Here is a 27291-nt window from a genome sequence, read left to right on the forward strand (position 1 = left end):
GAAGCTGAGACACAGCAAGATTAAGTTATATGTGCAAGGATAAATAGGTAGTAATGGAAGAGCCGGAGTCTGAATCTGAATAATCTAACTCCAAAGTCTTAATCACCACTCCAGGCTGCCTCTCAGCCAGTTGAACCTCATAAAATTCAAGACTATAATAAGTGGTCAAAAACCTAACACAAAACTCTCTTTACATGGTTATTTAATATTTGATTGACAATGAAAAATGTTAATGCATAAAGTCTTGTTGAATGTAATTACAATATTAAAGGTCATAAAAAGTAAAGTAAATAAAATAGAAAAATCAAAATAAAATAAAAATAATTATGTTTAAGAAAGAGGATTATACTGGGTGCGGTGGCTCATGCCTGTAATCCCAGTACTTTGGGAGACTGAGGTGGGTGGATCACCTGAGGTCAGGAATTCAAGACCAGCTTGGGCAACATGGTGAAACCTTGTCTCTACTGAAAATACAAAATTAGCTGGGCATGGTGGCATATGCCTGTAATCCCAGCTACTAGGGAGGCTGAGGCAGGAGAATCACTTGAACCCAGGAGGCAGAGAGCAGATTGCGTAACTGCACTCCAACCTGGGCAATAGAGTGAGACTCCATCTCAAAAAAAAAAAAAAGGGGGGGGGGATTATAATAAATTCAGCTACAAAAGAAGGAACCAGCTGGGTAAAGTTTAACAGAGAAAGGAAATTTCAAGATACTAAAAGCTCATTAGATAAACAATTTTCTATCTCAAGAACAAATAATACCAGTGCACAGGAATGACAGAAAGAAAAACAAGATACTAAATTGGCTGTAATCAGAGGCCTGAAAGTCAAATGCCAAAGCTGCAAAGAGTGGAATTCAAGCCAGAGCCCTAAAGAAAAAATAGCGTAAAGAGAGAGAGCCAGCAAAAAGCAAAATGAAAAAGACGTAACTCTTGTCATAGCACACACATGCACCGAAACAAAACAAAATGTAGGAAAAACAGTAAAAAATTATCTAGCTGTAAAAATTACTTGGCTGTACAGCCTCAATTGTTTACTCCCTGATTTAGAAATTATCATATGTGCAAAAAGTTTGAGTGGAAATGTACTTTTACTCAGCAAAACTTCCATTAAAAAAAAAAAAAAATGCTGGCTGGGTGCGGTGGCTCACGCCTGTAATCCCAGCACTTTGGGAGGCCAAGGCAGGTGGATCACCTGAGGTCAGGAGTTCGAGACCAGCCTGGCCAACATGGCAAAACCCTTTCTCTACTGAAAATACGAAAATTAGCCGGGCATGGTGGTGGGCACCTGCAATCCCAGCTACTCTGGAGGCTGAGGCTGGAGAATCGCTTGAACCTGGGAGGCGGAGGTTGCAGTGAGCCGAGGTCATTCCTCCAGCCTGGGTGAAAGAGTGAAACTCTGTCCCTGCCACCCCCTGGCCAAAAAAAAAAAGCCAAAGTAAAGAGTACAAGATTTAAGAAGAAACTTTCTGTAAACATTTTAAGAAATCTCTTTAAGAACTAACAGTTGATATGCAAATTGCAATTTAGAGATCCTGAATGAACTAATTAATTAACAAACTCTCATTTGTTAAGCTGAAGTTAAGTGATATGCTTAATGAAAACCACAGCTATACTGAAGAGAGGAGCTCTGTGTTTAAGTCTTTTCATTAAATCAGACAGAGCCTAATCAATGAATATGTGTAATGTTGCTGTATAGGTCTGATTACATGCTTCCTTGTTTTTTTAAAATGCTAAACACTTTATTCTGATCTTATACTTTAACAATTGAACAGCAAGATGGGCTGTCTATAATTCAAATTTAATTGTCTTTAAATCCTAATCTCTAAATAGTCTGTTAAATAGAATGCCATTGATTAAGTGATCTACAGTTAAATCAATGACATAAAATCAATATCAGAATTTAAGGGTTTAACTAGGAGTTCTCTAACAAGTTTATGTCAAATATAATTCTTAACACAAGCTTTCTGTATACTTTTAAGTCATCTCAAAATCTTGAATTTGAGATCTTTAAACATTTACAGGTTCCAGGCATGAGAATTTTCCTGGGGGATAGGGGAGGGAGAACGGGAACCTGGGTAAGTAAATAATATGATGCTCCAGGTTTGTTTCTCTTCAGCTAACATTTATCTCTTTGGCATGATGAAGGGCAGATCAACGTTGATTGTAAAAACAAACACGATTAGCACTAACGCAGCATATGTTACCGCTGCTGCAGCCTAATGATGAATGAGCTGTAAGCGATGCCAACACCTGTTCTTGATGATGATGCGTGATACCCAACCCCAGTGGAGTCGTGAGCGCGAAGACACAGCGGTGCACAGCTCACCGATTACAGTGGTTTATGGAGGCGTTCTGGTGGCATTCTCACTTTCTGTCTCTCCATCTCTTCTCTGATTATTCTACATTCATTCATTCACAACTTCAGAGTTGGCTTTAAGCTATAGAAATCCAGATGTGAGGTGTTACATGTACTAGCCACATGAGATGTATTAGGTTACCCAAGTCCTAAGCAATTGGAGAACGTGTTTTCATACCAGAATAATTCTCTCTAAAACACCATTGTTAAGTTAGGCTACTTGGTTCTAATGTTGATGGAGATTATCAGGCATCTCAACTCGATCGGCTCTAAATTTGGCAATAATCTCAAAACAAAATACCTGAACTTGTGTGATGGTGTCTTTTATATTTAACACACAAAATAGTGAACATAAGTATGAATATTATGCAAAGTGACAAATTACAAGAGAGTTCTGATATTATTCTTCAGTCTTGTTTCAGCAAGGAATAAATGATATTCCTATCTGCGGCTTCTCTGTCATTTAATGTTCTTTGTTATTTTATATATGGTTCCAATGTCCCATATGATGTTTCTATTAAGGTGACTATATAATGTGAGTTAGTTCTTCTATTCTTAATTTTATTTCTGGTTACTCTCTTCCTTATTGCTTCAAATCTTTGTTGATAAAATTTTCTCTCCTGCTGTGAATATAATTCCGTTACCTGTGTTTAGATCATCACTACCTGGAAGGACTTGTGTATGCATTATTTCTTCCCATTTTTAAGCTTTTACTCCTATTTTCCAGCTGAAACTTTTGCTCTATTTCCAAACTTGTTCAGAGCCTTCCATTCTTAAAAAATATTGTTTCTAATTCTTGTCTTATTTTTTGATATTCTTCTTCTCATTAGCAATTTCTCAAACAAATGGCCAAATTTGTCACTCCTATGTCCTCATATTATTTTTCTTTTTAGCTCATTGAAATTATTAAAGGAATGTCAGTATTTCAGATTATTAAAAATTTATTCAAATTTTTAATAAAAAATTTGAGTGACCATTGGCTTTTATTATATTTCCTTATAATTTTGCTTAATATTTATCATAATGATCAAATGATAAGTTCTAAAAATAAGGATGGTATTTGTTTTATTTTTCAGTGTTTGTTTTATTTTTATTTTTTAAAGACCTATGATGTAGATGATAGAAGTGTAAGGTCTGGAGCTAGATTCTGTAACTTCCATACCTTATATCGCCATATACTAGCTGATGGTCATGGGGAAGTTTCTTAACCCTTCTGTTGTAGATTGTCTCATTTGTAAAATGGTAAATAACAGCCCAGGTGTGGTGGCTCATGCCTGTAATCCCAGCATTTTGGGAGGCAGAGATGGGTGGATCATATGAGGTCAGGAATTCGCGACCAGCCTGGGTAACATGGTGAAACTCCATCTCTGCTAAAAATACCACAAACATTAGCCAGGCGTGGTGGCAGGAGCCTGTAATCCCAGCTACTTGGGAAGCTGAGGCAGGAGAATCGCTTGAACCCACAAGGCGGAGGTTGCAGTGAGCCGAGATGATGCCACTGCCCTCCAGCCTGGATGACGGAGCGAGAATAGGTCACAAAAATAAATAAATAAATAAATAAATAAATAAATAAATAAATAAATAAATGAAGGCAAATAACAATGTATAGTTCATAGAGACATTATGAGCAAAAATAAGTTAATATATGTAGAGTGTTGTGCAGACAGTAATATATAGTAGATGTCCTATATGTTTTAGCTAATGTTGTTATTTAGCTCTTGTTATTATTACCACCTCTGTAATCCTTGAAACTAGCACTGTGCCTGATATATATTAATTTTCGACCAATATTTTGTGGAGGAGTGAGTGAAATGAATTAACGAATCCTGCATTTAACACAACTGATCATTATACATTTTTAGAACATTTGTCTCTTTTGACTTCCACATTAATAATATATTGCTGGTTAAAACATAATCTTTGCAAAACAAAATTTCATTTCTAACTCTTCTTTGTTAGTCAGTGGAAAAACTACTCTGCAAGTCACATCCAGGGAAAAGGGAAGATATTTAAGAATGACTGAAGATAAAGTTACTGTGACAATGTCCTCCTCTTCCATCTTTATAACGTTGAAAAGCATTCTCCCAATGACAGCCAAAATAATCATTTAAAACTGTAAGTCAAAGTAGACTCCTTACTTTGCTTAAGCCCTCTTGTAGCTTCCTATTGTAATAAGAAGAGAACCCAAATTCCATCCATCCTGCCCAGTCAGGCCATGATTATCCCAGCCCTGCCTATTACTCTGGATCTATTTGAAACCATTTGTTTCAGCAGGCACGTAGCACAAAATCGCAGTGGCCTCTGATTTGAAGAGGCCAAACTTCATTTCTGCCCTGGACACTTGCTATTCTTGCCTATAATGCTTTTTTTTCCCCCCCTTGGATTTGGACGTGGCTGACATCTTCTTGTCATTCAGTTTCTGTTGAAACGTACTTTCTTCAAAGTCCTCCTTGATCCCCCACCTCCCCCATTCTGTTATACATTGTTCCTACTTGATTTTCTTCATATCACTGTCTGACATTATCATTTCAATGTGTTTGTTTATTTGCTTCTCATTATCTGTTTTTCCCACTAGAATGCAAGTTCCATGATGATAGGGGCCTTCAGTGTCTGATTCATTATTTTGGCCCACTACCTGGTACATTATATGTTATTATTAATTATCTGTTAATAAATTAATAAATTAGGCTAGAGGCAATGCCCGTATTACAAAGAGTCTTCTTTGTCATGTTGTAGAAATTGAATTGTATTCTAAAAGTAACAGAAGCCATCAGAGATGGAAAGTTGAGGCCGGGCACAGTGGCTCACACCTGTAATCCCAGCACTTTGGGAGGCCAAGGCTGGCGGATCTTGAGGTCAGGAGTTTGAGACCAGCCTGACCAACATGGTGAAACCCCATCTCTACTAAAAAATCCAAAAATTAGCCCAGGGTGGTGGCACCTACCTGTAATCTCAGCTACTCAGGAGGCTGAGTCAGAGAATCGCTTGAACCTGGGAGGTAGAGGTTGTAGTGAGCCAAGACTGCACCACTGCACTCCGGCCTGGGTGACAAAGCAAGATTCTATCTCAAAAAAACAAAAAATTGAAGATTGGCTTATGCATTTATGAAAACTTTACACCAAAGTGAGTTGAAGAACAGGTGAATTTATGAAGAAGGGAGAGGTGCCCTCTGGGTGGGGGGGATTCTTAGAATGACAGGATGGTCAAAGACGCATAAGGGGTGATGTGCATTCTGGACTTGGTGAATGAGTAGCTGAAACTACCTATTGCATAAATTTCCTTTAAGCTAGTAGTGGTAGAAAGATTGAAATGGAGGAAAGGAGTCACAATGTCGGCTATTCTTTCTGGGCAAAGTGATTTGGAATTGTCCTCCAACAAGCATTTGTTTGTTGAAAAGTTCTTCCACTGAAGGTCGACATAATGAAAATCATAAGAAAAATCATGTATGAGTATACCAAAGTCCTGGCCGTTCTTTAGAGCCCAGCTTAAGAACCCCATCCTTCATATAGCCCTCCCTGATAAGAATGATGCAAGAATGTCCAACTCTTCCATTTTGTATGAACGCAGATTCAAGAACTTACTGATATCCCCAAGATCACAGATGATTAATCTAGGGTTAAGGGCTGTAACATATATGTTCAGAGTATAATATTCTTAAACAGAATCCCCCAAACTTGTCAGCATTCAAACTAAAACACACACACCACCCACATACACACAAACTCTCATGTCCCATTGAAAACTTCTCACCAAAACATACATCAAGTTTCCAAACCACTTCACTGGTGATTTTGAGTCATATCAAGAACTAGGTACCCTCCCAGTAAAAAACCCAACGAGCATCTTATTCATAATGGAGATAGGGCTACTAGCAATGATCCAGGCATGTCTGTCAAACTAAAGTGTCTTTCCCCTTTAAATATCTTTGTAAGGAATAATAAATAGTTCTCCTAATAACAAATATTGGCCATGGAAAGTTTTTAGGGACCACCCACACTATATAAATAAATATTGTAAAACTAGCATCAGTGTTTGTTTTTGTAATTTTAAAAATTTTATTGGAACATCTGTGGAATATAAAGTAACAAAAGGCTCAAAACATTTTCCATTTTAATTAAGGGAGAAAAAAGGATACACAAAAACTTCATTCACAAGCAAAGGGATGTGTATATATTTATGATGTGTAAAGGAATTTCTTGACAATGAATATCTACTTGTCCTTGCGTAAAAACGATTGTGCAAGCTTTAATAGCATGAAGATAATATCTTTTCTTTCTAATATTTAGAACAGTTCTTCCTTTCTTCAATTCCCAAATGTAGGTAAGTACAAAAACAAACAATAGAACCAAGCACATGTTTTAAATTTTCTAAGTATATTAGATCTTTCATCTTATTTGGTCTTTACACAAGGAATACTGCAGAACACTATCTGCAAGAACTTGAAAATTCCTCCAGGTGACATGGTGACCTCCCAGGAAAATGAAAAAAGAAAAAAACCAAAACCAAACCAAAACCAAACCAAAACAAACAAACAAAAAAACACTTGAAAAGCCCTAGTGTAGAAGGAGAAGAACTAGAGCAGTTTCTTGTTGCATTTGGGATCTGGTCTGGCCAGCCCTTCCACTGAAGATTGCATGATCTTGGGCACATCTTGGAACCTGTCTTTCCCTCTGACGGTGCCCTCTCTCAGAGGGCAGCAAGGGGTGGTAAATGGCTACGATATCAAATTGAGCTAAAGTAGTCTACCAGGTGGGTCTTTGTAAATCTTGACACTTTCAACCATTTCATCAGACTTTTATTTTTATAAGGCAGATGACTGTAAAGAAAATGAAGGTAGGGATTGTATCTGCCTTTTTCTAATGTGTGTCTAACAGAGTAGATACTTAGACATTTCCTAAGTGAACTCATGAATGAACAAAGGCAATAGCAGTAGAAATGGAAAGTTGGGAACAGATATAAAATCCTGGGTTTAAAATGTCAGTGAGGGTTGAATATCCTACTGTGGCTTGAAAACACCTTACTGCCATGTCACATGCCCACATTCCAGCACCAAGAGGCTAAGAGACCTCTACCTTTTGAGTTTTGGCAGTGACAAGAAGGATCCGCTGGGGAAAATGACCATGGAGAAGAGCCTCCTTCAGGAGCTGTTGTGATCGGGCTCTTCATCTGCTTATTAAATATCTGGAGGGAAAGAGCAACTACTTTGATCAATCAGGACAATGGTATAAAGTTTTCCTCTGTCTGAAGAAATATGTTAGGCTTTTCTGTGTTCATGAAGAGAGCTTTCCATCTAGCGGATAATATTCACTGTCAAATATAGTTTAAAATATACCAACTCACAAAGGAGATTCATCTGTCTTTTGTGGCCCAGGTGAGGGCGTTGTAATTACATAAGCACACAAAGCTTCTTCCTTGATAGTGATTTGCTTCCTGGCCTTTCCCTGGAAGTAGAATTTCATGCAACCTTTTGGAATTTGTTCTCCTGTTCTCCATTTGTTCAGCCTCACTTGTAGCTGAGAGATTAAACATCTTCCATAAACCCCAATGTTTATGACTGACTAGTCCCCCAACTCGCTTGTTAGTTGTGTTGATTTTATACTCCAGGCAACCAAACCAGTCATATCTTAAGGCCTTGCTTTAACAATATAACATCAGATAAAAATGCAGTCTGAGGACTTGTGGTTTTAAATCTCTAAGATAGACATGAGGCTTGAACATATAAAATATGTTACTTTCACCTTCTTGCAAGTTTCATCAGCAATAGTACCCAGTACACTAGATACATCTAAATTATACCCATCTTAGGCTGTATGTTGCTGCTGCTCAATGTTACAATCTAAATTACATTTCTGTTTTCTTCTTTTTCCAACTACATTGAACTGTTTGGGAGTTAAACTGATTATTCACAGGCCATTGGAAAAACAAAATTCTTCTCCCAAATAACAGCATATATTCATAATACCAAATTTAACAACCATTCATGGCTGGCCTCATCATTTTCACCTTTTATACATGAGGCGAGGGTGACTCAGGAAGTTTAGAAGTCGGTAGTACATTTTTCTAATAATGAATATTTGCTATGGAAAATTATTAGGGGCTACACACACTGTGTGACCAAATATTACAAAAGAAGTAACAAAAGTTTATATTCACAATTTATATTGTATTTTATTGTGGAAAATAAAGTAACAAAAGATTAAAAATAGAGCCTAGCAGAGCAAAAACCAGACCCTGTTTCTCGCCTCTAGAGAGCATTCCAGAGTGTTTAAAGAATTTCCCTGTCTTCTCACTGTCCCTGAACAACCTTTCCCTGATAACTGACCAGCTCGCCCTCATTTTCAAAGAGCTCACTCTGTCAGCCAAGGGAAAAAGATCTTTTGGTATAATTTTCTACACTGACCACCTGTCTCTTTCCACATTTAGACATAATTTGTGCTGCTAAATAAGGTTGCCCCTAGCCATACAGACTAAACTCTGAATTTCAAACAGATACTTTGTTTATAACTGCCTTAAGTCATTAGTTCTCAGGATGAGAAAACTAGTTATTCTAAATACAAAAAATTTGGTAAGCAGACCAGAGAGAATTTTTCCTCTCTTTAACGCCCATGGGCGAAACCTCACGATGCTGCCATTTGAATGGCACTGCCATCAAGTCAGAGCCTTCACCAGAGGCGCTTTCGGGGCTGCTCACCAGATGAAGACAGGCGCTCCAACACTCTAACCACGGCCCGCAGATGGTGGCCTGCCAGCACCACATCTGAGCTCCCAGGATTGAAAGGACTCAGCTATGTTCCATTCCTGCCCTTTTGTGGGTTTCCTCCTTCACCACCTCTGAGAAAGCCACAGTGTCCAGAAGAAGGAAGCAGTCCAGCATCAACACTCAGCCCTCTGCAGCCTCTCTCACCATCTCCCCTCCAGTCTCGCACCATCTCCCCTCCACTCTCGCACCATCTCCCCTCCACTCTACCCCTCAGTCTGTAGGTCAAGAATACAGAATGAAAGGAAAAAAGCAATCTGCCACTAGACCAAACCTTCTCTCTGCTTTTGGCTTTCTACATGCTTTTAAATTTTTGCAGAAAATGTTCTCTTCTCTTATCCTATTTCCCCTCTTTCTACCCTGTGTTAGGACTTGTTTGAGTGTCTCTCCAAGTGGGGATCCAACATACACACTTCTCTATTTGAGTGTATATTGTATGTGTGTACACTCATTTACAAACACAGATATGTATACAAAAACATAAATGTGCGTATGTATGTATATGTGCACATATACACACAAATATGTATACAAATGCAGGTGTGTGTATGTACATACACACACACATATATAATACTTAAATATAAAAGTATACAGTCATTGATTTTGTTAGGATAACAGCTATTTTTAGACTCCTAATCGGAGGGCTAACTTCTGGTTAATGTCATTTTTTGTCCAATGACAGAATTACAACAGCCTGCTCATTCAGTTCAGTGTCATTCCAGAAAGTTTATTTAGAGAATCATATTATTCTGACTTCACTCTGGTAATGTGAAAGTTTAACAATAACTTTGCTACATTAACTGTGTTATTTATTTTTTTTAATGCCTCAGAGCTAGAACTGGAAGGTTTAAATGGCTAAGAGACAATAGAGAGAGGATGTGATAACCATTTCTAGGTGCATAACTATGTTAATCCCCAATTAGACTGTGTTACATGAACAGGGAACCAGGACGTGTGCCTACAAAAAATAAGGTACATTAGTTAGAGGTAAAGTCTGGGTTTTCTACTTATTAGGAAGAGGTAAGGAAATAAAAGGCTGTTAATATATTTATTCTACATAATTCAGATGTAGTCTAAAATAGTTGCCATTAGTGTGAGAACAAAGAATATTGTCCTTAAAAATTCTGAAGGAGAGACAGAATAAATGCATAGGTCTATGCTAAGCAAAAAATTGGAAAAATTTGAATACTGTACTATGATTAAGCTTGAGAAATGCTAAGATAATTAAAATACAGTTCTCACCCTGAGAGAGTGCCCGTGCTGGTCTGGGGGAAAAAAGTAATGAGTAAATAATTACAATCCAGCCATATGACGACCCAAATTCTTGAAAATACTGAACAAGAGCCATTAACTCTCTTGGGAAGGTTATAGGATATTTTTCCAGAAAGGAGTTATATTTAACCTTCCTGAAATATGTGTGTCAACAGAGGAGGAGCAAGGGCAGCTCCCCGCAGAAGACATTCCTTCCTCTATAGACTACAGAATTAGAAGCATCTCCTGGAAAGTCACTTTTCTTATGCGTGCCACTCCAAGGAGCCATTTTTGCTCCAGCCTTCAACTCCTGATTGCTACTAATTTCAGATATTTTTCCTGGAATTTTGTGGTTCTCTCAGTGATTACTTTCATATTGTTTTCTCTTTTCTGTCCCATTTCTGCTTTGTTTAGCAACTACCAGTATAAGTAATAGCTTACTTCATAGCAATTTATTTTTTTTGAAAAATACCCTGTCAGAGATTTTAATAGTTACGTATATGTCTCCTATCTTTGTATTCATGGCTTGTATTCATTTTCAAGATAATTGCATTGATCAAGTTATTGAGATATGTGCATTCAGGAGAATATGTACTTTAACCCCAACCCAATTAATAAAAGCTGCTTTGGGTGAATTGTGTGATGGAGACATGGTTTTGTTGTAGTATTATTGAATCAGAAGTTCTGGTGAACATGTATAGTATCTCTCCAGGGATAACATTGGTTCCACCAGCATCTGTAAGAGGAATGTTTTACTCTGTCTGAACATTCTGCATCCCAGCACAGAAAGTGTCATGGAGATGAGATTTTTGTACAAATAACTGAAAAACTTAGTTGAGAAGAAAACATTATAGACTAAGTTATTTATACTTTTCTAAATACTTAATCTAAGCATACGTAAAACATTTTACCTAAGTCACTTTTTAGTCTTAATGTTTGCTACTAATTCCTTCATTTATGATATTTATAAAACATTTAGCCAGGAGCTACTAGGAGACAAAGCAAAACAAGCATTATTTCCCTTTTCTATGTTTCAGGTTGGTGCAAAAGTAACTGTGGTTTGTTTCACTGACCTGTTTCTGTGTCCCCAGTGGGTCCTTTTACTATGCCCAAGGCCAGTTCTTGCCCCTTGTGATATCCAGCTCAACAAGAGGCAGACACAGTTGTACATGTTTTACATGTGGAAAATAATACAGAATCCAGAAGATACCTAATGGATTATACTAAGTGTATTGTACAAAGTAATGAGATGAGAACTTTGATGAATTAAAAATACTGTTTTAAACAAAGATGTCAACTTAAAACTGATATTTTATTCTCTCATTATTAAACAATCCTGCTTTTGGAGAGGTAACTTTTTTTTTTTTTTTTTTTTGAGACAGAGTCTTGCTCTGTCACCCAGGCTGGAGTGCAGGGGCACAATCTCAGCTCACTGCAAGCTCCGCCCCCCGGGTTCACACCATTCTTGGAGAGGTGACTATTGATTGCTTGTTTAAGTATTTCAATCCCCTTCTCGTTTCTAAGCTGAAATGTACATCAGTTCAGGGGACGTGGCCATCCTTTGTGGTGAGGCTTTTTTACTTCACAATAGTGCTCATTAATATATTAAGGACTCTTCTCTTTAAAAAGAACAATTATGACAAGATGGGGCATTTAAAGTAGAGTGCACTGTGGTGCTTTGTGCCTGATCGCTGTCATGTTTTCAACAAGAGATATTAAAAGAAATAAATGCCGGGTGGTCTCATGAGGATATGGCGATTTAAGCCTTTGAACCTGGGGCATCCAGTATAACAAAATGGCTGGTTGCTTTGATGTTGCAACATGAGAAAATCTGTTCTTTTATTGTTTGCAAATGCTAGAATTCTTTCACATTGAAATGACCACTTTGTATATATACTACAAGTTAAAATTTAATATGTTTTGGGAATGATACCTCTGAACAATATGGACATGGCAAAAATTTGAAAGGTTCTTTCTGTAATTTTCTCCCGAATCATAACCTTGGCTACCCTGAATTTAAACTGTTTGGTTGTGGGAAAGTTATTAATAGTACACATTCATAGTAATGTGTACTCATACTTTGCTCATAAAGTACCTTTTAAAATAAATTTCTAAGATATATTTACCAAATGTATTTGTTTTTAGGAGTAATGTTTCACCAAAGGTTGTAATTTCAGTTATTGAAAATATATTTATATAGGATATAGACGGTATTTGTATTGATCTTTGTTAAGAATAAACTCTATAAAACAGTTCTTAAATGATTAAAAGTAAAAGTATACATTGTAAATTGGTAGCTGGTGATAGTGTGAAGTAAAAACAAATTGTAGATAATTTTTGAAGGTTAGTCTATGTGAATAAGTACATAGTTGCTAGAACTTTATACAAATAATGTAAATTCAATTTTTTAAGTAAAGAATTCCTTTTCTACTAGAAAAGAAGACACGTCAAGTGACAGATAATTTGTTTCTTAAAAAACTGTTTCCTCCTAAACAAAAGATGGGTAAAACATACAGCAAAGAATACTATCTCACCTGTGTTCCAACCAATATTTGGTACATAGCTAAAAGCCGATTAAGTTGAATTTTAAAATATGAGATTACTAGTGCTACCATTCTGATTGGGAGACAAACAGGAACTTGTGTTATCAAAACAAGTTTCTCTGAAATGTATTTTACCTAGATTTAGAGCAGGTGTTTATATGACATGTCGATTTCTTATTCTCTCCGAAATATGAATGTATGATCTAAAATTTGACATCATCCCTTTTAACTTAATCCCCTCCCCCAAGATACCCTTGCTCCTGTTTATGGCAGATGTAGTTTCCAAGTGATTGTCTATCCTGAAAGATTTCTATGAAATGATTCTGGATTTTATTTCATTTACTTGCATGTAGTATATTGCTCAGAAAGGCTTTTTAGATACACTGGCATTTTAGTTGTTTGACTTTGATGTTTTGTGCTGAAAGTTGGCTGAAATATGATCTACTAAACATATATAATCAATTAAAAGACATACCATGTTCCCAGATTGAAAGATGGTACATTAATCTATTACTCAATGTAATCTCACTAATTATCCAAATATGATGTTTTAATGAAACTTAATAAACTGCTGGTAAATTTTTTAAAAAATATATGTAGATATATATTTGTGTTAAATAAAATTATACAAGTAGATATTACATTTTTTTAAGTGGCTCAAAACTTAATATAGCTCCATTCACTCTACTATTAGCCTTTAAGGTTGCATTCCTTAATTAAAAAGAGAGCATTTTAAACATGCCAATACAAATATTGACCATCTTAAAATCTTTAAATGCCTAAATACTTGGCATTTATTGCTGAATAACTAACATTCAAGATGGTTTACATATTTTAAATAGTCACAACTCTTCTCAAATCAGTCGTGACTTAAATGCAGCTTTCATATTCGTTTCTGTTTTATGTTTTGGCATGCAATTTTTGCTATTGATAAATGTCCTTACCATTTTAGTCTGATTTCTCTCTTTGACTGTCAGACTCCGGTGGCCCTGAACAATGTTTAGATTATTCTCCAAAACTTTTGGCTAAGGAGATAATTTTGAAAGTAAGCTTAATTCCTTCAGGTTTTGAATTTAATTAGCAGAGCACTGTTTTTGAGTGATAGGCAGGTGTTTTATGACTTTCATGGTGCTATTCCAAATATAGTATATTAAATATCATTATTTCAAGAAATTGTATGTCATTGCTATTTGAGGACTTCACAAATTCTCTTTCAGGAAAAAGTAGCTTTATACTTTTTTTATACTGGTAATGGCTTTATATCATCTGTTGGAAACTGCATCACGTGTTATGTATTTTAAATCTACTGCAAGGATCTTACTCCTGGTAAAAAACCAGAGTGCTCTCAGATTTCTAATATAATCACATGTTTAAACTGTGCTACAGACTTCCCAAGTATGACTCACTGGCCTTTTGGAAGTCCAAGACTAAGCATGGAAGCTACTCAATATATGATGTGGAAAAAAATTATGAATTCTATGATCATACAGAAATTTAGCTAAAGTACATTTTAGACTTACATATAACAAAAATTTAAAGATAACCCAAATGTTTGACAATAAAGTTTCTTTAAGTAAATTTCATATTGTGCAAGTATTAATGATGTTGAATATCATTTTCCTAATTTTGATATTTGATATATAAAAAAATTAAATGTCTTTGAAAATTGTTTCTAAGATAGTGCCTTTGGTTTCATAGTTGTGTGTCCTTTGTTTGTAAAATGTGACTTCTCCTTCAACCTTTGAATTAGAATGTCTCATGATATCCTAAATGACGTATTATTGTAGAGTAAGTGCTGGAAGTGCTCATCTCTTTTGCTTGGTTCCTTAGTGTCATTTTATAGACCTCATTGGCTTGAAGGTGACAGAGACCTACTTCTATAGATACTATATTTAATACCATATGTCAATATCTATACATTCTATATTTGATACCATACATGAGTCAACCAATCAACACATGTGTAATCAAGGCTGGCAGTGCATTTACTCCTGAGTTAGATGCTGTAGGACCACCGTTGTACGTGATCTTGCCTTCCAGAAACTTACAACCAAGTTGAAAAGACGAGCCATAAAATAAAATAATAGCAAATTAATATAAAACCTGGATAAAGAATGTAATAACTAGATGACCAATCTGAGTGTGCTCATTGGAACTTAGGAAGAAAAAACATTGAAAAAAGATGAGTCTGTGTTTAAAATTTAGAGAGATATAGATATAACAGAGACTGTTAATATTTTCTTCCAATATCCATTTTGTTTTACTATTCTTTTTTAAGGTGTTTTATTTTAGTTGTTTTTACACATTACATGAACATTCATTCATCATAATTCATATTTTATCACATTTTATTGATTGTCCAATATTAATTTTATTGGTTATCCATTTTATTGATTATCCAATGCTTACATCTCCCTATGTCAGCATTTAATAATTTCTGTTGAACTTTTAAAGGGCTTTGGATATGTAGTTATTTAACAAAGTGCACCAACTAGCAGAATTATCTGTGTACATAGAAGATTTTTTTTTTTATGATGATGGTGATTTAGTCATTCAATGATTATTTATTGAGTACCTGTTATGAGTCATGAACTGTCCTAGGTGCTGGTGATGTAGAACTAAAAGAAAAAGACAAAACTCCTTATCTTTGTGGATCCTACATTTTAGTTATGTAAGTAGGTAATAAATAATATAAGTAGATAAAGTATACCATGTGTTGATAGTGATAAAGAGATGCTAGGTACAGCGGCTCATGCCTGTAATCCCAGCAGTTTGGGAGGCTAAGACAGATGGATCGCTTAGGCTAAGGGATTCAAGACCTGGGCAACATGGTGAAACCCTTTCTGTACCAACAAAAAAAGTACAAAAATTAGCCAGGCATGATGGCACACACCTCTAGTCCCAGCTACTTGGGTGGCTGAAGTGGAAGGATCCGTTTGAGCCCAGGAGGTTAGCAACAATTGTAGGTAGGGTAGTTGGTGAGAACTTCCCTGAAGGGATAATTCTTGAGTAACAAGTTGGAAGACATGAGGCTAATATCATCTTTATCTGGGGGAAGAACCTTCCAGGCAGGGAAACTGAGGACTGTTTTCTTCACTGCAGGTGGCTGCCACATAAGGCTAGCACTTCCCTTTCAAGGTAGGGAGTATCGAGCAAAAGGCAAACCCTTATTGCTTAGAGAAGAAAAAAGGACTAATTTTGCCTTAGCAACCTGTTATTTTTGTACTCTAATGTTATATCTAACCATTCCAATATTGTGAAATCAAGTATTATATTATTCGGATCATTCATCTTTATTAAAAACTTTGTGTACATACTGTGTCAAACAATCTTTCTTCCTCATGAGTTTGCTGAGTATTGTGGAGAGTGAAGATTAACAAAAATCGTGAGAAAAAATAATGTAATAGCAACTTAGAGATAGTTGGAGTGAAGTTAGATACATTCTTATTAGGAGTAAGAACAATCAAATCCAGCATTTGCCTTAAGACTCACATCTTTCTAAAACATGTCACTTCTGGACAAGAGATGACTACCCCAATTAAGTAATTTATTTGTTTGGGAGGATCTAACTCCAGAACTGTGTAAGAAAAAGAGGTGATTTTGGATGCTAATAAATCCCCCACATAAAAAGTTGTATTAAAACATACATCATGATTTCTTTTGAAGTGTCTGTCCCATGACTGGCAATTCTGATCATCCACATGAGAAGGGATAATCTCACTGTTTGTCAATTGAGATGGCTGTAAACTGAAAATTATTATGTAAGCAGCCTGATGAAAGTACCAAGAAAACTTTAATTAACACTTGCATGATTAAGAAACATGATAAATGTGATGGTAGATACGATAAATAGCTTTAATCTCAATCCCTTTTACAATCACAAAAGTTACTTCTTAGAGAAACAACCTGATGACTATGTACTAACATTTTCAAGTTAAGTTTGACATATTAATGTTTTTGGTTGAGTATCATTCTTTCTGCTGCCCCAGATTCTAGTGTTAGACATTTATATGCTTTTCACTTCTCAAGCCAGAGAACCACAACATGATTGGCATAGGTATCTATTCTATTTTTTAGCTTCTAATATCTGAAAGTGTGAACCAATTCCAAAGTGTTGGCATTATATAGTCATTTTTCATGGATGTACATGTTATGACTGGCATGTAGTAGGACTGAGAAAACTAAACTGTAAAATATATAAATATCCTCAAACTACTGCTCCATTTCTTATACTTTTTTTGAAACTGATCTAGTGATTTGCTTTTGATTTCCTATTGCAGTGTTTCATTATCATCTAACTGATTATTTTAAGTGATTTAATTATATTATAAGATGGATAAAACTCAGGCTTCCAGTTGACTAACTAGTTTTTGTTCCCTGAAGAAATTGGCAGAAAAGGACATATCTGTTCATGATTTTTTTTTCTCACCAATTTCTACTTTAAACTAAGAGGCATTTTCTCAAGTAGAGAAAATTTTCCCACAGACGGTATTAATTGAAAACATTGTAATGACAATAACAAGTATGCAGAAATCTAGTTGTTTAGAAGAAATTTTCTCTTTCTTCATGAATATTTGGACAAGCTATTCCATCAAATGTCTGACGTATTTAAAATGAGGCCAAGCAGAGATGCATTTGGTTCACAGTTTTCCAAAGTGTGTGCTCTAGAACACTTTTATCACTAGATTTCTGCTGGGTTTGTGTGACAGTACGTTTTATCTCCCTCTTCATTAAATACCTTATTTCTCATTCATTGTTTCAAGGTTTTTTGTTTGTTTGTTTGCTTTTGTTTGTTTTGTTTTGTTTTGAGGTGAAATCTTGCTCTGTTGCCCAGGTTGGAGTGCAATGGCACAATCTTGGCTCACTGCAACCTCCGCCTCCCGGGATCAAGTGATTCTCCTGCCTCAGCCTCCCAAGTAGTTGGGATTACAGGCACCCACCACCATGACCGGCTAATTTTTGTATTTTTAGTAGAGATGGGGTTTCGCCATGTTGGTCAGGTTGGTCTCGAACTCCTGACCTCAGGTGATCTGCCCACCTCGGCTGCCCAAAGTGCTGGGATTATAGGCGTTAGCCACTGCACCCGGCCTTTCAAGGTTTTAGTATCTCCTACGACAAAGAAATCTGATTAACCTTGCTTGACCCAATGTTTACCAAATGTATTTACTGACAGAATACTTTTTACATCAGACCAATAAACATACTCTGAGACTAGCGTTTCGGGAAGCAAATGCTGCTAAAATACCTTAGCAATTGCTGTGAGAATGAAATCCATATCCAGTTAGCTGTGTTTTTCGGTGTTGTATTACCTTGTGGACAACTTGATACTGGTTTAGATTCTTGAATTATTGACCTTTTAAGAAGTCTACAGGTGAATAATAATTGGCTACATACAAAGCAATGCACTTAGAGCATTATTTTAAGTTCTGCACTTGGAAATTTGCCAGCACTACTTTGGAAATGGCAACTAAAGCATACATTTCATATACTGGATTCTAGGGAATGTTGCTGAATTTGGAGACAGAAATACATTAAGCAGCATTTAATATAACTGGTCTTAAATGTGAGAGAGGTTAGTGTTTATTTGCAACACATAATTTGTTGGGAGCCCTGAGGCTCTTTAGACTCCAAAGTGTTTTCCTCACATCCTATCACCCAGTGAAATTCCAAATTTGGAGCTCCTCCACCTCTCATTGGAAATAGATAATCAAAACAACCCTGTCATTTTCCATCCTATGCCTATGCTTAGGCTTTTTCTCTTCCTAAAATGTCCTTCTCCTTTATGCCTCAATCAGTGCCTTTCATAATTCTTTACTACTTTCAAATGACCCCTCCTCCCTCACACCTTTCCTCATTCTCACCATGGTGACAGCTGTTTGTCCAGGCTTTGCGGAGGTAATCGAAATGTTTCCTCTTTCCTCTATGTCTGAACAGGACTTTGCTTGCCTCTTTGTCATAACAGATTCTATGAAATACTGTTACTGGGAAACACGAAAAATATTCCACCAACATTTTCATAATCACAGACGGCATTTTGCTTATGATAACTAGCGTCTTTCACGGAGTCGAAATGCAAAATCATATGGCATGGCAACTTAAAAATTGGCCTTGACCATCTCTCTTTCATTAGGTGAGTCACATGAAAATGCAGGTTGAAAATCACATTTTGAGGGTTTTTTTTGTTTTGTTTTGTTTTTGTTTTTTTTTGTTTTTTTTTTTTTAAATTTATCTACTGAGATATACACTGGCTACTTCACATGTAAACAAAGAATTTATTTCTTGAGGATCCTGGCATTATTGGTATGTTTTCTTGTTGTCACTTAGTTTTGGCCATTTTTCAACTGGTCAAAAAAAACAATTTTCAAAGCAATATGGCAATATGACACCTGCAATTACATTGTTGATTTTGGCTTTTGGCTCTCCTTATTCTTTTCAGATAATTGTTCTTCATTCATTTTATTCCTAAGTTAGAATTCTTTAAAATAAACTTTTAAATAATTTCAGACTTATGAAAAGTTTCAAAAGTAGTACAGAAATTTCCTTACAGTTTTTAAGCAGCTTCCTTAAAGGTTAACATCTTACATAATCAGGGAACAGTTATTGAAAACAAAAGATTAACATTGAAACCATCCTATTAACTAATCTATAGACCTACTTAAGTTTCCTTAGTTGTCTCCCTGAGAACTTATTTCCTCAGTCTAGGATCCAATCCCTGATCCAACATTGCAGGTAGCTGTCAGGCACTTTGCCTCTAATCTGACATTTCTTCAATCTTTCTTTGTGCATCAAGAATTTGACACTTACCAAGAGCGCTATCCAGTTATTTTGTAGAACATCAATTTCAGGTTGTCTACTATGTAAGCAGCCATTATATCCTTCGAAAAATAGTCTTAGGACTGTTTCTGAAGATTAATTGGGTGGAAAGCATTTGTTTCCCAAATGCTTTGTGGACTTACACCATTACTTTCCATGTGAGAAAAATGCATGTTTTAGTGTCTAAAAAAATAAAAAGGCAGAAATATCTTATTTTCCCCTTTCCTGATGGTTTGTCCTATAATAGTCTTTGGAAAGATTTATAATGAGATCGAGTTTCAGAGCTTTGTAAGCCTCTGTTCACATGAGTATACATCTTTTATCAAAAAATATTTTTAAAATGTGAAGTTATTTATATTAGCATTATCCAGAGAAACAAAATCAATAAGATACATATGTAGATAGATACATGAGAAGTAATTTGTTAGGTGAGTTGGCTCATGTGATTATGGAGGCTGAGAAGTCCTATCACAGGCCATCCGCAAGCCGGAGATCCTGGGATGCCTGTCACATGGCTCAGTGCAAGTCTTCAAGCCTCAGAACCAGCGAAGTCGAGGGTGCAACTCTCAGTCTGAGGCTGATGTCCTGAAAACCTGAGGAGCCTCTGGTGCAAATACCAGGGTCCAAATGCTGGAGAGCCTGGAATTTTTGGTGTCCAAGTGTTATAGGAAAGGGGTCCTGATCCAGACCCCAAGAGAGGGTTCTTGGATCTCGTACAAGAAAAAATTCAGGGCGAGTCCGCCATGCAAAGCAAAAGCAAGTTTATTAATAAAGTAAAGCAGTGAAAGTACAGCTACTCTGTAAATAGAGTGGGGTGTTCCTGAAAGTAAGAGGAGAAACGCATCCGCACTAGGGACAATACTCATTTATGTATAGGATAAAAAAAAGATCATGGGGACATGTGCTCTGCTACAAGGGTTTGTGATAAAGGATTAATTTTCTTAATTAGTATATTTTGCAAGAATCAATATTATGATATTTAAAGCAAAATTAGGAATGCGTCTTTTCTGAAGATAACAGGATATCAGGGCACTCCTAAGTCTGGGTCTGTTTAGTAAACATTATCAATCTGCTCCCTTGCCTGTAAACATCTAGAGGCTAGGAATACCTAACTTTCTGGGAATGCCGCCCAGCAAGTCCTAGCCTCATTTTCCTAGCCCTCACTCATGATGGAGTCACTCTGGTTTGAAAACCTCTGACACCAGGATAGGAGAAGAGGGGTGTCCTATCTCCAGGAGAGAGAGGGAATGAGAATTTACCTTTCCTCTGCCTTGTCCATCCACACTGAGGGTGGATCTTCCCCACCCAATCCACTGATTCACACAGTAATCTCCTTTGGAAACATCCTGCTAGACACACCCAGAACTAATGCTTTACTAGCTCTCCAGGTAGTCTTTAATCCAATAAAGTTGACACCTAAAATTAATCATCATAGTCTTTTTTTTTTAAAACCACACACCTTATCCATTTTCTTTCTTAGTGACTACTAGGTAGGTAGTATTAGACAACTTGAGATGTTGAAATTTAGTTGTTTCAAGTTATCCATTAATTATCCTGGTTGGAAAATCAGGCTTGATTGATGTACCTCTTTAATAAATAGCACAGAGAAATCACATTAAAATGTTAAACTTTTAAACTGATGTGTTAATTCTTTGACACACTTGCTTTCCTTCTTTCATTCTCCAATGTGCCTTTCTCTCTCGAAAAGTTTCCAGACTCTGCTTTTTCACTAAATTCCTTACTCATTTTGACCAATTCCTGCATTGATCAATTTACCCTAATCAATTTGCAATTTGATTTCTTTCCCTACCACTTCATGAGACTACTTGCTCCCTCAAAAAGTGCAAATGACTTTCTAAGCTAAATCTGCTACTTACGTGCATCATCGACAATGCTGGCCACTTTCTTTTTTGAGGAAACTCTTACCCTCTTGTAACATCTGAGAAACATTATCTCTTGGTTCCCTTGCTGCTTCTCCGAACATATCTACTATTCTTATCTTTGCTGCTTGTCTTTTCAAATATAGGCATGACACAGGTTTATTCTCCTACCATGCTGTGGTTAGAGAATGCTCAAATGCTCCCAAATCTTCAGTTATCACCTTCATGCAACTGACTCAATCTTTACTTTGAATTTGGATATTCATCCTGAACTTTTTGTTCTGAATTTCCCATAGACACTACAGATTCAACAGGCACTAAACTGAGATTATTAATTCCCCTTATAAACATCAATGTATTTCTCCTACTCTCACTCCCTGATTTGGGCTGAAGTTAAATTCAGTGTTTAGGTTCTCCCATCCCACTTGTCCTCTGCCTTCTAACCCATATTATTCTTTTAATCTGGATTATTCTCTCCCTCTCTCACTTTATGTTTGAACATGATAATTTTTCATGTAGGTAAAGCTTGAGTTCTATCTCAGTGATGACTACGCTGTTCAATTCAGAAAGAAAGAACTCTCATGTAATTAACTTCATTGCATCATGTTTCATCATTAGTTGTAGACATGTCTGTATTGTTTTCTTCATCGAAATGTAAGTCTCTCAAGTGATCTTTGTGGAACTCGAAAGTCAGTCATTGGGTCATTACCTTCTGTCGCCCAGGCTGGAGTGCAGTGGCCGGATCTCGGCTCACTGCAAGCTCCGCCTCCCGGGTTCCTGCCATTCTCCTGCCTCAGCCTCCCGAGTAGCTGGGACTACAGGCACTCGCCACCACGCCCGGCTAATTTTTTGTATTTTCAGTAGAGACGGGGTTTCACTGTGTTAGCCAGGATGGTCTCTATCTCCTGACCTTGTGATCCACCCACCTCGGCCTCCTAAAGTGCTGGGATTACAGGCATGAGCCACCATGCCTGGCCGGTCATTACCTTATTTCTATAATGATTTGTGAATTGGCCTGAAATGACTCATCCCTGGTTTGTTGTTGTTGTGTTGTGTTGTGTTGTGTTGTGTGATTCAGCCCTGCAAACAGCGTGCTCCTCCCAGGAATGATGATGCTACACTGTAACACAGATCGCTGGCGTTTCAAAAACCCATCCATCCATGTATTCATTTATTTGCAAAACATGGGCAGGAAAAACTAGAATGAAATCGTTAATTCCCTCTCGGTCTCTCAGAGCAATATATTGGGCAGTTACTTGAGTGAGATACTTTTTATCAAACCAAGTATGCTGTGGCAGGAATAACATCAAATGTGTTTGTGATGTACTGTTGTTCTCATTAGTTATCTGCAGATCAAACAGGTATCTGTTCTAACACTTCGATTTTGAAACTTAATGCTGTGTTTGTTTAATTTACTCAATTAGGACCTCTTAACACCTCAGATAGTTGCTTAAAGCAACGACAACAAAAACAACAGTAATACCCAGCTGTTAGCCCTGCGAATGAAAGAATAAATGCAAATTTGACACTTTTTAAAGGCGAATACATACATTTTGGTGCCTTGACAGCATTCAATAAAAATCAAGTGTGCTTAGAGATAATCTACTAAGTTGCTGATTGTTTCTGGACCTGTATCTCTTAATAAATATTGAAAATATCTAAAAGACATTGATCATTATTTAGGGGAAATGTATGTATATGCATAAATGCAATGTTTATAATCTAAAAATACTTTTCAGGAGCTCTTGCTGAGATGAAGAGAACTCTCAGTGTCAAGATTGGAACAAGAAGAGAATGGAATACACAATATGGTAAGTGACTTGCAAAATAGACCCATGTGACCACATTTGTAGTGCTCCATTGGGTAGTTATCACTTGTAAGTTGCATGCATAAAAAAATGCATACTTATGGTAGCCGCCGTTGCAAGCAGTTCTGAAATATTAAAACAGTTGATCAAAATTGTTCCACTCCTAAAAGCTTATTTTGATAAACTTGGTGTAAAAGATACTTGGCTATCACTCATGGCTGATTTTACTCTAATTTTTCATTAGGGAAAATTGTTTGATTGTATGATTAGCGTCACGCACGTCCGTGTGAAGAGACCACCAAACAGGCTTTGTGTGAGCAATAAAGCTTTTTAATCACCTGGGCGCAGGTGGGCTGAGTCCGAAAAGAGAGTCAGCAAAGGGTGGTGGGATTATCATTAGTTCTTACAGGTTTGGGATAGGCGGTGGAGTTAGGGGCAATTTTTTGTGGGCAGGGGGTGGATCTTACAAAGTACTTTCTCAAGGGCAGGGAGAATATTACAAAGTACCTTCTTAAGGGCCGGGGAATATCACAAAGTCCATTAATGCAAGGGCTGGAGGGTATATTGTCATAAAGTCAGCTGATCAGTTAGGGTGGGGCAGGAACAGGTCACAGTGGTGGAATGTCATCAGTTAAGGCAGGGCCTGGCTATTTTCACTTCTTTTGTGGATCTTTAGTTGCTTCAGGCCATCCGGATGTATTTGTTCAGGCCACAGGGGATATGATGGCTTAGCTTGGGCTCTGAGGCCTGACAATTAGAACATACATGTTTGTGATCCTACAACCATGGAGCTTCTCAAGATGACATTTAGGATTATAATATTGGTTTTAATCGCAAGCCGGGAATTTACAGTGTCTTAAAATGCGGCTATTACTTTAGGTTATTCAGACTATTCAACACATATATGCAACAGTTAAATAAATATATCCTGATATTTACAGGGCTTTTCATTTGTTTACAAAAGTAAGTTAGTTTTATGTAGTTTGTAAGAATCTTTAATGTGTTAGGTTATTTTCTTTTCTTGCTGTGTTTACTACAGTGAGTATATTAGGAATATATTTATTAGGTAAGTCTCGTTTTTACTTCTTGTGCTATTCAGGGCCTCCCAGAGAATGAGTAGTAAGAGAGTTGAGAGAGTAAAGAAAAAACAAGAGCAGAGAGTTCCAGAGACCTTTCTGGCACAGGAATACAGACACCTTGCTAGCTGTGTTCTCCACCCCTCCCACTACCATCCCCTCCGCATCAAGGGCCCAAGAAAAGTCTACGTGTTTACAGTGTCATCCAGGCACAAACTACCTTTTTTTCTGTAGTAGTCAAATTTCAAAAGCCATTTGTAGGTCCTACTTTATTTAGTTAGAAACATTCTTCTACACTAGAAGCCCTTAAATTTGGATCAAAGAGTAAGTTTTATACAAAACAATAAGTAATCGCTCTGAAATTATATGCAATACATTGTGTTTATATATATTTTTTCCTGTGGAGACCATCAGTGGGTTTTTATTAATTGTTCAACGACAGTGATGACAGAAAAAGTTGTCTAAAATGGTTTTACAAATTTAGAATAGATGTGATTAAAATGAAGATTTTGAAAGAATTGTGGAGTTTGTTTGTATTTTATTATCAAGAATACTCCAGATTGTGTTGACTGTAAAATTTGTATGCTTCTGACTCATTTTAATGATTTTTTTAGAGAAATAAAAACATTTCAAAAGAGTTTGGTTCCTACTTTCCCTTTGTCATTCTCTGAAACCTAAAACAAATTTGCATAGTTATTTTCACAAATAAAAAAACATAAAATTTTATTCATGTTTGTTCTGTAGTCATTTTATAAACTCCTAAAATAGGCTCCTAGTTAACCTGTGGCTAAATGTCTATTTTTTAAAGATATCTATTATTTTATAAGTATTCCCAAGATACTGGCTTTGTTATCTGAATATTGATCTCTATTACCTCCAGATTATTTTTTGTTTGTTTGTTTGTTGGTTGCTTTTTATCAAAATTATAAATAGAAAAACCAGTTCTGACCCAATCATAATTTTTCTTTACTTACCTGGAAATTATTTGCCTTGTCTCCTACGTAATATGTCTCTCCCTGCTAATGCTAATGCATTGCCTCCTACCTCTGTTTATACTCATGAAGATACTTATTCTTTACTATTACTGCAGCATATTTTATCTTCATCCAACTCTATTAACAAAGATTCTCCAGCCCATGTCTACACCAACTGATCACCAATATTTTTCTTTTTCATTAGATATGCTAGTTATAAAGACATACTCTAGATGTTTTGACTATTTCTTTGGTGGGGGAAAAGAGGAGTGTAAGGATATAGAAGAAAACAAACTCGGATTCTCCTGCTATACTCTCACAACACAGAACACTTCTGTGACCAAATGTGTGTGGATTTTTTTTCCCCACACACACTAAGCAATTTTCCAGCCATTAATTCTGCAGTGGACACCAGCTGGGTGTCCTCAAATTCTATTCAATTCTGACTCTATCAACCTCAATATAGTTTCTGGTCCCACAGGTTGAGGGCCCAGTCCTCTTCCTGCCCCCACACACTACTTCAGCTACCAGTCACAAGTAGTAGAACCCATACTTCTGACCAACTGTCTATAAATCAGGGTTCCCACGGTCTTCTTTTTTACTTTTTTTTTTTTTGAGATGGAGTTTCGCTCTTTTGCCCAGGCTGGAGTGCAGTGGCATGATCTCGGCTCACTGCAACCTCTGCCTTCCAGTTTCAAGCAATTCTACTGCCTCAGCCTCCCAAGTAACTGGGATTACAAGGGCCCGCCACCATGCCTGGCTAATTTTTTTTTTTGGTAGAGACAGGATTTCACCATGTTGGCCAGGCTGGTCTCCAACTCCTGACCTCATGATCTGCCTGCCTAGGCCTCCCAAAGTGCTGAGATTACAGGCGTGAGCCAGCGTGCCTGGACATTGTTTTTTATTTTGTTTTTTGTTTTTTTTGAGACAGAGTTTCGCTCTTGTCACTTAGGCTGGAGTACAATTCACAGTCTTGGCTCACTGCAACCTCCACCTCCTGGGTTCAAGCGATTCTCCTGCCTAAGCCTCCTGAGTAGCTGGGGTTACAGGCATACATCACCACTCCTGGCTAATTTTTGTATTTTTAGTAGAGATGGGATTTCAACATGTTGGCCAGGCTGGTCTCAAACTCCTGACCTCAGGTGATCCGTCTGCCTTGGCCTCCCAAAGTGCTGGGATTACAGGTGTGAGCCATCACACCCAGCTGATCTTCTCTTTGAGTTTAATTTGCTAGAGCAGCTAATAGATGTCAGGGAAATGCTTATGTTTACTGGTTTATTATAAAGAATATTACCAAGGTTACATATCAGTGATCAGACAAATGGAAGAGACGTAGAGGGGACAGCATTGAAGAACAGGTGCAGGCTGGGCGTGGCCATACCTGTGATCCCAGCTACTTGGGAGGCTGAGGCACAAAAATTGCTTGAACCTGGGAGTCAGAGGTTGCAGTGAGCCGAGATCATGCTACTGCACTCCAGCTTGGAGTGAGAGTCTATCTCAAAACAAAACAAAAACAACAACAACAACAACAAAACTGGTGCAGAGCTTCCATGCCCTCTTTAGGTGTGTCACCCCCCCAGGAACCTCCACTTGTTCAGCTATCTGGAAGCTCTGAACCCAGTCCTTCTAGGTTTTCATGTTTCATGGAAGCCTCATTATATAGTCACAATTAATTGAATTATCTGCCACTAGTGATCAACTTAACCTCCAGCCTTTATTCTCTCCCGTAAAGCTGTAGGGGTGGGCAAAAATCCAAACCCTCTAATCATGCCTTGGTTTGTCCTGTGACCAGCCCCTGGTCATCTTATTTGTATACTAGATGCTCCTA

At 37.0% G+C, this 27291-nt stretch overlaps 1 protein-coding gene across 1 annotated transcript in view; it reads left to right on the forward strand.

The window, feature by feature from the left end:
- LOC101020164 overlaps positions 1-27291 on the forward strand; it is a 447873-nt gene that overhangs the window by 189627 nt on the left and 230955 nt on the right. Inside the window, exon 3 of the mRNA XM_031665674.1 lies at positions 23345-23416. Coding sequence (XP_031521534.1) covers positions 23345-23416 — 72 coding nt within the window. The remainder of the gene's footprint in view (positions 1-23344; positions 23417-27291) is intronic.

The sequence above is a fragment of the Papio anubis genome, chromosome 4, assembly GCF_008728515.1.
Source record: "Papio anubis isolate 15944 chromosome 4, Panubis1.0, whole genome shotgun sequence".
Classification (NCBI taxonomy): Eukaryota; Metazoa; Chordata; class Mammalia; order Primates; family Cercopithecidae; genus Papio; species Papio anubis.